General features: G+C 37.2%; 1 protein-coding gene across 1 annotated transcript in view; it reads left to right on the top strand.

Moving 5' to 3' along the window:
* Positions 1–14,196, top strand: part of SOX5 (SRY-box transcription factor 5) — a 395,723-nt gene extending 381,527 nt beyond the window's left edge. Inside the window, exons 13-16 of the mRNA XM_082665854.1 lie at positions 3,425–3,537; positions 6,141–6,310; positions 11,802–12,018; positions 13,631–14,196. Of these exons, the coding sequence (XP_082521980.1) occupies positions 3,425–3,537; positions 6,141–6,310; positions 11,802–12,018; positions 13,631–13,934 (804 nt within the window). The 3' untranslated portion in view covers positions 13,935–14,196. The remainder of the gene's footprint in view (positions 1–3,424; positions 3,538–6,140; positions 6,311–11,801; positions 12,019–13,630) is intronic.
* The last annotated feature ends 263 nt before the right edge of the window (positions 14,197–14,459 follow it).

Raw genomic sequence — 14,459 nt, 5'->3', positions numbered from 1 at the left:
GTTGGAACTAAGGGTATAAGTTTGGTAAAAATTATCACCTCTGCTCATCAACATATTTTTCTATTTCCATAAACTCAGTTTCTTTGGTGTTTCTTATTTCCAGCATCTTCCCATTTACCACCTCCCTACCTGACATTTACTGCCATCATTTTGTTTCAGCGGTCTCTATTTAGAAAGGATTAATTGAATTATAAGAACTTTGAGAATCACCTTTTTTCAGTAATATTCACACATTTGAAAAGAGGCTTTGGAAAGGGAACTATTTAACCCAGTGTACAGAATCAGAAACGGTTGAGTTTTAGACATGACAGTGCATAGTTGGACTCTTTGCGAAGGGGACGGCCAGGAACGGATGGGATTAGAAGTAGTAGGATGAAAGGAATCTTCCCAGTGTACCAGCATTTGTGCTTTGTAACATTTGGCTGACTTTCCTCCTATATTCCTGAATAGATTGAATTTAAACTTTTGAAGGCTATTCTTAAATCCAACTCATTCTTTTAGTAGTTCAGTATATTATCTAGAATCCTATTCACACACAGATTTATATCTACCTATATACATAAGAACTAAATATGAACTTTTACAATAGGATCAGTATTCATATGGAATTGTATAGCTAGTTATTTACTATATAACCACTGTATTATATATATATATATATACCATATATTTACCATATAACCATTTACCATATAACCTTACCTCAGTTCCTCTGTCTTCTGAATTTATTGTCAGCAAGAGTTTCTAAATTGTGGCAGTATTACCATTTTGATTTACATGCTACTGTAAGATGTTTTCTTCATTTGTTTTTTTTTTTTTTTGCGGTACGCGGGCCTCTCACTGTTGTGGCCTCTCCTGTTGCGGAGCACAGGCTCCAGACATGCAGGCTCAGCGGCCATGGGTCACGGGCCTAGCTGCTCCACGGCATGTGGGAAGAACATGTGGGACCTTCCCGGACCGGGGCACGAACCTGTGTCCCCTGCATCGGCAGGCGGACTCTCAACCACTGCGCCACCAGGGAAGCCCTGTAAGGTGTTTTAATTAAAGGCACAACACACCTTCTTCAGGTCCTCCAATCACTTCTCATTTACCCTGTTCACATGACTGAGAATTAGCTTAAATGACTATACAAAAGGTCACAAAAGAAGTGCAGCTGACTGTGTTTACTTCCACTGTCTCCTACTGACATCCTCTTAAGAAGTATCATAAATTCCACTTTTGGGTAGCTAATTGAATCATTTTATTATACTCTGTGCTTTAGAGGTAGATGATTAGAGGTTACTTATTGTAAAAACTACTTGTGACTTTCCAGCTCATCCTTTGCTAATTTTAGCTACGTGGTAAGATGGTGCAAGGTCCATACAGCTGAATGCAGAATCTTCAGAGTCACTTAACATTTCATTTTTTCTACTCCGACTGCCTTCATTTTGCTGTTTCTTCTTGAAAGACTTTACTTCAAAATAGAAAATATGTAGCATTATTGCCCCATACACTTTTAAATAAAAACCTGAGAGGTGATCCATGCCCAGTACTTTCCCCAAAGATAGTACAATAAAGTATTCATTGACCCGGGGACTTTCAGATTATGTTGATGGAATGTGGTTTTTTTTTTTTTAATGTAACTGTCTTCTATTTTAACAGCTACATTTACTCTAAAGACAGTCTGTTAAGCTGGTGTCCTTGGTGCTCCTGGGCTCAGCTGAATATATACAGCAGACTCTCTCAGCAAAAGAAATGTAGAACATGTAAAGCAGATGAAAATACCAGTTTCATACACAAAACAAAATTGGGTGAGGTTCTACATTTTTAAATATGTAATTTATTTCAACTTTAGTACTATATAATCTTATAGAACTAAAGTTGGTATAAACTATTTTGTTTTCAGTTTCTCTACTGTATTTTATACTGATTGACAATTTAAAATATTTTTTCTATTAAATCGTATATCAGACTTTGATGAAGAGAGACATGGATTCCAAGGCCTCTAAATTAAGAGAATTTTTCATCTAGTGTGTATAGTTGAAATACTGTCAGAGATTTTATAGAGGTAAAGTATATACTGTATGAAGAATTTCAGTACCCTGTTGGCTCTTGTTGGGAACGTTAGTTGGGTCTTTTACCTGTAATACAATTATCTTAAATAGTTGATTATTTTCTGTGAACCTTTTTTTTTTTTTTTTGGCTGTACGCGGGCCTCTCACCGCTGTGGCCTCTCCCGCTGCGGAGCACAGGCTCCAGACGCGCAGGCTCAGCGGCCATGGCTCACGGGCCCAGCCGCTCCGCGGCATGTGAGATCTTCCCAGACCAGGGCAGGAACCCGTGTTCCCTGCATCGGCAGGCGGACTCTCAACCACTGCGCCACCAGGGAAGCCCTCTGTGAACTTTTTATTGTGTCAGTAGCTGTTCCGCAGCTACTGATTCATTTGTGTAACTCGTGACTGTGTTCCTCAGAAGATGAGGTGCATGATTACCAAGAAACATGAGCAAATTTTATGAAATCCAATAGGTGCTTTTCTTAAAGCTGCTTTGGAACCGCATCATCCTCAGAGCAATGATGGAAAGTTCTAGAGAGAGTTGTAAACCTTTTATTGTATGCTTTTCTGTTCTTAAAATCACCCAATTACTTAATTTGGAAATAGCTTAAAATCTCACGTGGTGTAGATTAAGCATTATATTTTTCTTGAAAATAATTTACTTTGTAATGCCATGTTCTCCATGAATTCAGATCATGCACTGCATGCTTTCAAATGACTTGATGTCTTTGCAGATCTAATTTTGGTATATTTGTATCTCAGATAATTCTCCAACTCAATATTTTGGCTTAGCAATCCAAATCAAATCGTGGTCCAAGTAGCAGGCACTCACATTGAATGTACAGAGACTTGACAAGCAATTAACAATGAATATTGAAACGTCTTCATTACCCTTGCATGAGGAATGCAGATGGCATTTAGGGAGATGGCAACCCGAGGGCACTACTGTGAATTATGTTTCAATCATTTGGTCACCTGACTATTGGAAGACTTTCTCTGGGCCTCATGCCACTTCTATACTTTTCCTGTCTGGCTAAAAATAAAGCAGGCATTCCAAATGTTGTAAAACAGGTTGCTTCCATGAAATTTCTATGCACATTTTGTGATTTGGGAAGGTTGTCTCCAAGGATCCCAGCATCCATCCTTTAGGCTCAGCAAACCCAAATGCCAAGACTGTATAGGGGATTCTGCGAATCAGAGTCCCTTCAAACATCCTGCTGATCATCGGCTTCAGTTACCTCAGTTATAACGTGCTGAATGTGCAAAGGTGAATAAATCAGCATCTCCTCCCTTCCAGGAGCTAATGTGTTATATATAGCCCAAGGAAAAAAATGTCTTTGAATAATTATAATTTCCAGATTGAGATCTCATTATAAATTTCTTTTTTAAAGGAAAAAACAACACTGGAGAGTCTGACTCAGCAACTGGCAGTTAAACAGAATGAAGAAGGAAAATTTAGCCATGCCATGATGGATTTCAATATGAGTGGAGATTCTGATGGTTTGTGAAATTTTTCGTATATATTCCAGTAGTGTGCAGAAGTGTCTGTTTAATACCAATTAAAACTACTAAAAAATATACAAGACAGCCACCTCATACCTGATCATTACAGTAAGAGTTCACATGTACTGAGTGGTTCCCACCTGCCCAATGCTCTGCTGAGTGCTATGCATAAATCATCTCTTTACTCCCCAGTACAACCTGTGACATAAGAACTCTTACAGATATAGAGATTAGCCCTTAGGAATTTTGAGTCATATTTTCCAAGACTACAGGGCTGTAAGCACCAAAGGCAGGTCTTGGATTCAAGATGGCATGATTCTAAAGCAAATGCTCTCAATCATCATCGTCCCTGTCTCTCACTTCCCTATTTCTTACACCTGAAACAAACTTTTCAAAAATGTTTTTCTATAAGCACATTTTGAGGTTTTCATTTGTCAAACCCTGACCAGAATACATGGCTCAGAGGACATTTTCAGGATAGTTTCTTGCATCTGGGACCCTTTCCCTCTTATACTATCTACCATACAGTCAGGTGCCCTGCCTACCCTCTGTAACCCAACTAGAGCTCCAGCGGTACAGTCTCATGCTTCCCTCACATGCCTTGAGACTTCTGTTGTCTGCGTCATCTTTGAACGTTCTAAACATCCACAGGGACAACCAAATAAATTGATGCTCTAATTCTAATAGCACAGCAAAGAGGGAAAAAGAAGAAAGTGCTTTTCCTCTTACACTGAGCCCCGACTGGGACCCTCTCTCCAGTGTCAGGTGACATACATGCATTTCAAGAGCATGGTCCTCAACTTTGTTACCATGGCAGAAGCTCCCTGCATACAGAAAAAGACTGAACCAGCGCAAACCAGTGAGCAGCCAAGGGGCTAGCCAAACTTGAGCATTTAACCAGATAATTCTGTCGAGACCAAATTTTATTGAATTGGATATCCAAGAAAAGTCTGTGTTTTTCTAGCCTATTGTATCCAGATGTTTCCTTCTCTTTTCTGCTTCGCTTGGCTAAGATAAACCTGGTCTAAGTACATACAGAGAGCTTGTTTAGCTTTGATGAAATCACATAATGTTCATTTTATTGCTTATGTTGCTGTAAGGTGTAAGAACAAGAAAAAGCAGCTGTGCAAATGATCATTTGCCAGCTACAAACCCATTTTAGGAAGATGTCACCATATATTAGCACTCATTTTTGTCAATAAAAAGACAATTACTGGTAATAACACATTTCATAAATTTTAAGTTGTATCAGCGTGATAAAATATACCCACGGTAATCAGCATTAAAACATCAAAATTGTTGTTGCTGTTATTTGTTATATTCAGTCATGCTCATATGCAAAATATTTTCCAATCTTCATCAGACCAAAGGGCATACTACGAAAGAGAAATAATAAGAAATTCCAAATAAGCTGTGTTTTTTGTTTGCTGCTACAGAGGTCTTCAAGTCTGGGTAATTTTGTTTGATTCCTGTTCCTTCAAATTAAGAAAGGAAAAGGAGGATGAAGGAAGAAAAGAAGAGCAGTGCTCTAGAAAAATCCCGAAATATTTGAAATTTTTACATGCTAACAGAATATATCTCTTTCATCTCTTGTAATGACAATCCTGGAGAACATAGTGCCAGAGTTATATGTTTTGCTTCTTATTTTCTTTGCCTAAATTCAAGTATCTCTGGAAGCAGTTTAATCCGCTGAAGCCACTCTACAAAGTCAGATAAAGCCTAGAGGAGTGCCTGAAGCTCCCCAAGGTTCCAGTGTGACACTTGGTCATGTTTTATCATCCTGAGTCTTGCTGTTTGGAATGTAATTATCAACGGATCTCTTTGGATAACTTAGATGTTAGTGGGAAAATTCAGGGAAATGAACTTTTTTTTTTTCACCTTAAATATGTGACTGTAGACTTCGTAAGAAATCATAGAATGTAACCATTTGTTTGTTCTTTTCCTACCATTTTCAAGTATGTTTTGGGAACCAGACTATCATTGCTGCATCAGCATATTTCATGCATGTATTAGCACATAATTTCAAAGAAAAGCCAAACACATTATAGGAGATATCTATATTGTATTTTAACCTTAAACATTTGTTTAGCAGTGTTTTTATATAGCCTCAGAGAGAGAAAAAGTATGCTATGTTCTGTCAGTCTTCAGGTAGCAGAGACACATCCTTACCTGTAGTCATCCATTCTGCTGAACAGTTTGGTGTTTCACAATTTTGTAAGCTTTTTGACCTATCTAATATTTCTACAGTACCGGCATGCCTGTTGACCTAACCCAACTATTCTCTTTCCAATTTGTATCAAAGATCACATATTCAAGTTTCTTGTGTGCTCTTGAAAGTAAATGGTGAAACAGTCCATAGTCCATTGAAAGAAAGGAAAAATATATTAGAAATGGACTTAAAAATACAAATAACAACATTTGACACCTCAAGGCTTATCACAGAACCTTCATAAACAAGCATCTGGCTCAAGAACTAGAAGTACCATTATTTGATGTGCTTTTGATCTTCAGATATTTTAATAGGCTGAAAAACAATAATGCAAGGAAGGGAATTGCCATAAGTTTTAACACTAACGTGAAGCAATGTTCCCTGTTTTTAGGAAGTGCTGGAGTCTCAGAATCAAGAATTTATAGAGAATCCAGGGGGCGTGGTAGCAATGAACCCCACATAAAGCGTCCAATGAATGCCTTCATGGTGTGGGCTAAAGATGAACGAAGGAAAATCCTTCAGGCCTTTCCTGACATGCACAATTCCAACATCAGCAAGATACTGGGTAAGAAAAGTCTTAAGGGTTAAGTGATGTATGAACTACAGGTACAGTTTTGTTTTCTGCATTTGTTGAAAGAGACTGGGTTTGGAAGCCAGGCAGCTCATGTTTTCTACTTATCTAAAAATTAGGTACATCTTATTGAGCCTTTTCTTCTGACCATGAAGCATTCCACATTTATCAAGAAATTGTGCCCAGATTCTGATTTAGATGTGTGTTCCTACACTAGTTGTTGTAATATTTCCTCTTCTTCAAAAATTTAAAATATTTGTATTAAGACTAGGAAAAAAAGCTCTTTTCACACAAGCCACTCAGTATTGGTATTGACCTTATTTTTTCTTTTCCTTTGTAAACACTATAGAATTCGTCATGTCATGGGGGTGAGGGTGGAGGTGGAGATGATGTCTGTTCTAATACTATAATTGAAAATCAGTTTAGATTTTCAGGACACAAGAAGACGTTTGGGTGTACATTTTTTAATTTTTACTTTTAGTATCCTTACGCGTATTTTCAGTATCATATAAAAAGGGACTTTCCCTGCTATTGCAGCTTTCAGCTTAACAGATGACAAAAGTACATATTTACCCAACATACATAGACACTGAAGCACACAGCAAAGATGGTTGAAAGGAAAGAGTACTGATTATAAAGAGACCTATTATACACCAATTTAAGTCCCAGAAAGAAGGAAGGGAAGAGGCCATTTCTTTGGTGCTGTTCTCTTGACATCATTACCATCATCAATGTCATCCTCACCATCATCTTTACCTTCAAGAACATGGTGTCCAGGTTCTTGACAACCTAAGCAAGTTTTTATTTTCTCTGACTTCTAAGAGCTAAATAAAAAAATTAGAAGAAGAACACTTAACTCTATCAGCACATTTTGTCTTTGACAAATAAGCAACAAAATTTGTTGAAGTTATTAAAGCTTTGTTAAAATCCATAGTGCACTTGGAATTACACGTAGCTAATGTAGTTTGCCTTTTGATTCTTTACATTAAGGAACCGATCATCTGAAAGTGGTTACTAAACATGTACATGCGTTTTTATGATCCCATATTTTCAACAACGGTAATAGGGTGCCTCCCAGTCCACAGTGTACGTTTGTAATGAAACAAAAACAAACAAAAACCATTAACTACTTAAACTTGTGTCTCAATTTTCATCTAAATGATTTTGAGCTCTTTAGATGAAGGTTACCTCAAAAGATATGAACATGTGAAGCTTTGTATGTACATAGAAAACATGAATATTTATGCATAAATATGTATGAATATTTATGTATAAATATATATCCAAATATAATAAAAAACTGAAACTGATCAAAAGAAAATGCATATTTTTTGCAACTCTACCATCTCTGATCTATTTTTCTTTTTTTGAAAACATTCTACCTTACATATGAATTTTTCGTTTAAAAAAATACCATATCTGTTTCATTTGGAAAAACTCGAGAAAAGAATAAAATACTTGATGTAAGCTTATTTCATATTTTAATATATCAGTTATTATCAAATTAGAAATCCCCAAATGTCAAAAAAACACTAAAAACTAAGATTGTTTAACGTGTCTTTATATCATTCATTTATGTGTCTGAATACTAAAAAAATAATAATCACTGATTAAAACCTTACTCTAAGTATGAGAGAAATACCAGTGAAATATTTTAGGAAATAGAGCAAAAGCCTTCATGGGAAAGAGATGACTGGCTAAAAGAATTCCTTTCTGGTTTGAAGGAGAGAATATTAGAATGACTATATGATTATATCATAATAGGCTGCATGAAAGAGAATGCTGCCTAGCTTAAGATTTTTCAATGAAATTATATTAATTAAAGATATAGCAGGAAAAAAAAACCCCACCGAGGTGTCTTGGGCCTCAATATTTAGTCATAGCGTCAAATAAATAAGTGATCTTCAAATACCCACAAGATCATTCTAAATGGCTCATTTCATATAAAAGTACAAAGAAAGCTTGATGTTTTCCCTTTTACTAATTGTTTTGGATAACAGCCTCTGACAGCATGCCACTAATTCATTCTGCTTAAAACAGGCGCTTGAGCTGGGTTGACATTTTACGTAGTCTCCGGAGATCCTAGTTGACATTTTAAAGGGCTTCTAAGCATTTTATAATACCCTAAAATCTGGTTTTAATAAGCCATTCTGCTGAAATTGTTAACATAAGGAATCACCTTTTACCGTTTGGCGCTAGATCAGGGGACGGGGGACATCTTTTTCTGATTAGGTATACAGTAGTTAGAGTAAAATGTGCAAACTCATTACAGACCCCGTGGAGATGACACTGTTGCCCAGCTCAAACTCTTCATTTTTAGTGTGTTGCCAGGCTTAGAAAGGAAAAGAGTACTTTCAAGACTGAGATTTTTTTTTCTCATTTTGAACATCAAATATTTTAGATTGAATCTTCTTTTTTGTCATCAGGAGGAATATCTGAATGTACTTAATTCTTTTTTCATCGTTGAAGGCTCATCTTTTGAAAACAGCAGGGAACTTTTACTCCCTGTACATGGTCCAGGGTGAGCAGCCAGCCACACCCAAATCAAGGAGATGTTTTCATCTCTTTTGAAGGTATCTAAAATTCTGCCCTCCCATCCTCATCTAGTGAGTTTCAGGGGGTTACACTGCAGCTACAAACAGTGGTTGGTGTACCTGCAAAGCCACTGAAACCAAAACCAAACTGTCATTTGGTTATCCGCATTCGAAAGCTATTATTAAAAAATGATAGCTGCCTTTGCCACCAAACTGAACCACTGTTCTGCTCGGTCGTATAATGGAGTAGTTAGCTTAAGCATTAACTGGGTCAAATTGGCCCTTAATTCTTAATTTTGAAAAGACATGTAACAGTGATATGGCCATATTTTTCAACATAGCTTAGAATTCAGTGATCCTTCCAGAGAAATTATATTATCAAGTTTCAAAATATTTTGATTCCAGTTCATACCACAGTTAGAGGCCAACTTATTTGAGAATTTACACATCTTTTACTATCCTTTTTTTCTCTGCGTTTTAGCCAGAACAACTTTAGGTTCCTCTACTCCCCCTTCCCACTACAAAGCCTTGACCATTCTATTCTTCCTCCATAGGCTGCTCTTGTTTTTTCAATCCCTCTAGGAGTCATTTTTGCAGCGATGCCTTCCTGACCTACAGAAGATTGATCTCACCTCCTTATCATATGTTCTCATAGCTTCCTGTACTTTCCACAATTAAAATTATACATTTTGCAATTACGTATTTAATGTATTTCTTCTCGGCTGGAATATAAGCTCCAAGAAGATAGGAACCGTAACAACTCACTGCTGCATATCTAGTGATGAATACAGCATCATGCACATAGTAGGAAATCTAAACATAGCTCTTACATTCCAAGGCATGTTACTATGAGGCATAAACATTCCCTTTCCTTAGTGAAAAATATTCTTTTTTGAGCTGATAGAACATTTAGACTTAGGGAAGAAGCTTTGGCAATTCCTATTCTGAGAATGCTAGTTTCTTTGTTTTATTTGGTGGTAAACATAGTGAATTTCAAGTCAACCATCCTTGATCCACTGTTTGATTTCTTTAATTATTCAGTAAGTTATTCTGATAAGTTCACTTTTCCACTTCCTATTCTGAGGGTCAAAATTCTGGTATACATACATATAAGAAACTCCACAAGAAGAATTGATCTAGTTCAATAGTATTATAGGTTTACTTGTGTTTATATTTACCCTGAGAACGACATAATGATTTTCAAGTTCCTCTAGAAAATAATGTTGAATAATAAAGAGTTTGAGATTGTACCTACAAATGATACGGCCTGACCAGCTAACTAAATGTTGGACACTGTATTTAAACTACAAGTTTGAGAAAGGAGTAGAAAAATTGTTATTATTTGAACTGTAACCTGAGTTTCTGTTGTAAATATAATGAAATCATATTGGCTGTCTAGATTGGAAAAAATCTGTTTATAAATCTTTGTAACACCTACGTGGATATACCCACCCAAGCAACATCTGTTCCAATAGGAAAGAATTCTAAGGGAGGAGATGTTGTCCCTTTCTCTGCATTCGTTTAATAAATATAACAGCCCATATTGAGGAATTCTGTACATTTGTAGGAAAGTACTATTCATTAGTGAGCTATTTGCATTTGAGATGTGGAGTTATGGTTAAGTAATGAATTCATTCAAAAGGTTTATGATCTTGCTTAGGTAAAGGCAGCAGTGCCAGTACATATTTGCTAGGCATCTCCTAATTCCAGTTATTTTGGTCTTTGTGCATTTGGGTAGAGTTGAGCTGAGTACTTGCAGATAAACATCTGCAAATAGATTTTTCGCACATTCTTAATAAAAAATAAACACTACTACTACTACTTCTGTTACTACTGCACATAGCCATACTGATAGAATCAAAGCTTTAAATCACATCTATATTGAGAATAAGCATAAACTGTTTTTAATTAAGCTTCCAATAGTTGTTTTTTTGCAATCCTGCTTGAATCCAAAGCGAAAAGAAAGGGAAAACCAATTTGGGCTAACATTACTAATGCATACTCTATCACAGGAAGTGACATTTTTATATATTATTGAAAGTGATTTATTAAGAGAAAAATGTTACTGAACACATACTTATTATTGTGAGTTTTGATTTCTGCTAGATCCTATATAGTAGATGGGTATAGGTATGTAAGGATACATGTTGTACCACAATTTCAATTTCAATTCTGACTAAGTCTGAGTCAGTGATCCACAAGTTAATAGTTGTGTGACCTTGGGTAAGTTACTTCATCTATTTGAACGTCAATTTTTTAATCTTTAGAAATAGGTATAAATGTTGTCTGCTTACGAGGTTATGGTGAAAGGTAAAAATGAAACAACTTATGTAAAGGTTTTAGTACAGTATCTAGCTCACAGTAGTTACCCAGTGCATGTTCATTAATGTATTTTTTAGAATTAGAATTTTAATGAAGTAAATTTTTAACTGATCACATAAGCATATTTAAACATTTGGGGGAGGATGAGAATTACACGTACCATACGTTAGAAACCTTTGTAGTAAGTAATGTACCCTGCATAACAATACTCAGTAACTAGATAATTACCCTCAGATTCAAAATATGTAATGCATTTTTGAATAACTTTTCAGTTCACAGTTGAATTACATCATGGTCTAATGTAGAAATGAAAGATATTTCCATTAAATCATCTATGAGCTTTTAAGTACATAAGGTACAAGTTTGGCTAAATTGTTCATTCAAGCCAGAAGAAAAATATTGCTTAGTGTTTGTATCTCTGGGTGCACAGTCTTTGAGGACACTGCCACCAACACCTCTGTTCTTGTGGCATCTCACCTCTTGAGTCAGAGCTCACTAATCATAACCTTTTTATGTATTTCTGGGATTTGGCCAACATTTTTACTTTAGACTTTCGTGTTCTCAGTTATACCTTTTTAGGATCCTCAGCCGCTGTGCAAATGGGAATTGTGACGTTTTTTTCCTCATAGGATCTCGCTGGAAAGCTATGACAAACCTAGAGAAACAGCCATATTATGAGGAGCAAGCCCGTCTCAGCAAGCAGCACCTGGAGAAGTACCCTGACTACAAATACAAGCCCAGGCCGAAGCGCACCTGCCTGGTGGATGGCAAAAAGCTGCGCATCGGGGAATACAAGGCAATCATGCGGAACAGGCGGCAGGAAATGCGGCAATACTTCAACGTTGGGTAAGGACCTTGTGGTCATTTTCCCATAGAGAACATTTCCCGTTACACTTAATGGGATGTGCGATGTATTTGTTTAGTTGCAAAGCAGCATTTTGAGCAAGCACCTGAGCACAGTGTATTTTCAGAGACTAAACTGTCCCCTTATAATCCTGAGAAAGAACACTTCATGGGAATTCATTCCAGGCTCCTAGAACAATGGCTCTGATGCGGGAGCTACGTCAATAAGCTGGTTTGAAAATAAAATATCTGAGAGTAAAGAATTTTGAAGTTTGCTATTAAAAACATAGAAGTCTTCCTGGTTCTTTTTCTTGCTGGTTTTCATTAATTCCAAGGCCTCACAGTGTAAATTCCACAGCAGCTAACGACTTAGCTGAGATAATACAACATAAAACTGATTCCAAAAGAAAGACTTGTTTCTGAATATAGCAGAGCCTCTGGGCTCTCAAGGCACACGCGTGGCCTTACAAGATCACATAAAGTAGGGATTCTCTTCAGGGTAGAACAAGTTGTGAATGGGAAAGTTTCCTTCTGAATTAAGGATGCTTCTCTCAGTATGTCTTACCCTGCTTCCTATAGCAAAGGCCTGCAACCACATTGTTTCTGCATAATTTTATCAAAAAGCACAGAAATAAAGTTGTTCATATATGGAACAGTAAATAAGATCCTGAGAGCTTCTTAGAATAATAAGTACTGTTCTGAAAATGGCCAGAGGATACTTTACAAAAAAACCACAAAACTTTTCTAATCTGCCCTATCCCCTCCACTCCCCTGAAAGCAGCTGCTTGCTTTGTCCAAAGGGTCTGTGATTTATATCCCAGTGCAGTACTCTTCTCCACACTGAGCACGAGACCCAGCGCTCCTTGGGGAAATCGTAAACAGACAAATGAATGAAAGAAGGCATAAATGAACATCATCTATTAATCCCTTCGTACTCGGACCAGCTACAGAATATATCTGTGGAGCCCAGTGTAAAATGAAAATGCGGGGTCCCTGTTGAAAGGTTTTTAAGAATTTCAAGATTGTGACAACAGAACTTTAAACCAAGTGTAGGATCTGTCTAAGCCCCGGGTCCTGTACAGCTGCAGAGGTGGTCCACCCGTGAGGCCAGCCCTACTTCCTACCCCCACTGAAAACTATTTCAGGGATGAGGTGGACCCTGTTCAGTTCTGGTGAGCTCTGGGCAGTAAAGTTTTATTTTGAGAGCTCTAAGAATTTAGGGTTTTTCCATTAAAATTGAATTATCTTTAGGTTTAATTCTTTTAAAAACTGTTTCGACATGTTGTAGTGAAGGAAAAATTAACTCGGGCTCAGGGGCTTGAGTTCTTCTGCTTAATCTTTCTGTCCCTCAGTTTCTTTCATAAAGTAGAAAAGTAGCAATCACTTTAAGAATCAAATGGGTAGCACGTGCAAATGCCTTGTAATCTATAAAGCACTACATAGAAGTAAGGTATTGGGATCAAAGTAGGATACAGTTTCCAAAATGTCGGGCAGCAGGGTGAAAATCATGACCTTCGAGTTGGACAACTTGAGCAAATTAATTATAGAGTAAGTAAGGCCTGCATCCAGCTGTCCACTCACCCACGGTCTCTTTTTGGGAATTCCTCTCCAACAGGCAACAAGCACAGATCCCCATCGCCACTGCTGGTGTCGTGTACCCTGGAGCCATCGCCATGGCTGGAATGCCCTCCCCTCATCTGCCCTCAGAGCACTCAAGCGTGTCCAGCAGCCCGGAGCCTGGGATGCCTGTTATCCAGAGCACTTACGGCGTGAAAGGAGAGGAGCCACATATCAAAGAAGAGATCCAGGCTGAGGACATCAACGGAGAAATTTATGATGAGTACGAGGAGGAAGAGGATGATCCAGATGTAGATTATGGGAGTGACAGTGAAAACCATATTGCAGGACAAGCCAACTGATAAGGGTCAAAAGATTGTTGTGACCTTAGGACTTAAAGAAGCCCTAGCTGGTTCATCCTTACCAGTGGCCAAGCACATTAACTTTCTCATACACTGACTGTTACTTTAACTGTTAGTCTTAAATAGTTGGGACATCAGCTGACTAATAGACCTCAGCCTCAAAAGGCTTGGAAAGGAAATAAAAATACAACAAGCAAACAACAATATCAACAACAAGAGATTGAAATAAGCTATGGGTAAAATAATGCCAGTAATTCAGCTGCTACATCCAAGCACTGAAGTCTTACCCGTCAACTTTTTTTTTTAATAAACTTTATGGCTGTTTGTTCTACAATGTTCTAGAAATTCTCACTCAGGTACACAGTGCCAACAAGTGGCTTGTGAATGTGTTTTGTTGTTTTGTGCTACAGTTTTTAAAAAGAAATAAGTTTTGTTTTTTGGGGTTTCTGGGTTTTTTTCCTTTTCTTTCTTTCCTTTCGTTGTTTTTGTTTTTGTTTTTGTTTTTGTTTTTGGTAATGCACCTGA

The sequence above is a fragment of the Grampus griseus genome (genome assembly GCF_964374135.1).
Source record: "Grampus griseus genome assembly, chromosome: 11".
Classification (NCBI taxonomy): domain Eukaryota; kingdom Metazoa; phylum Chordata; class Mammalia; order Artiodactyla; family Delphinidae; genus Grampus; species Grampus griseus.
The sequence above is the reverse complement of the archived record's forward strand: the minus strand, read 5'-3'. Positions and strand labels throughout refer to the sequence as shown.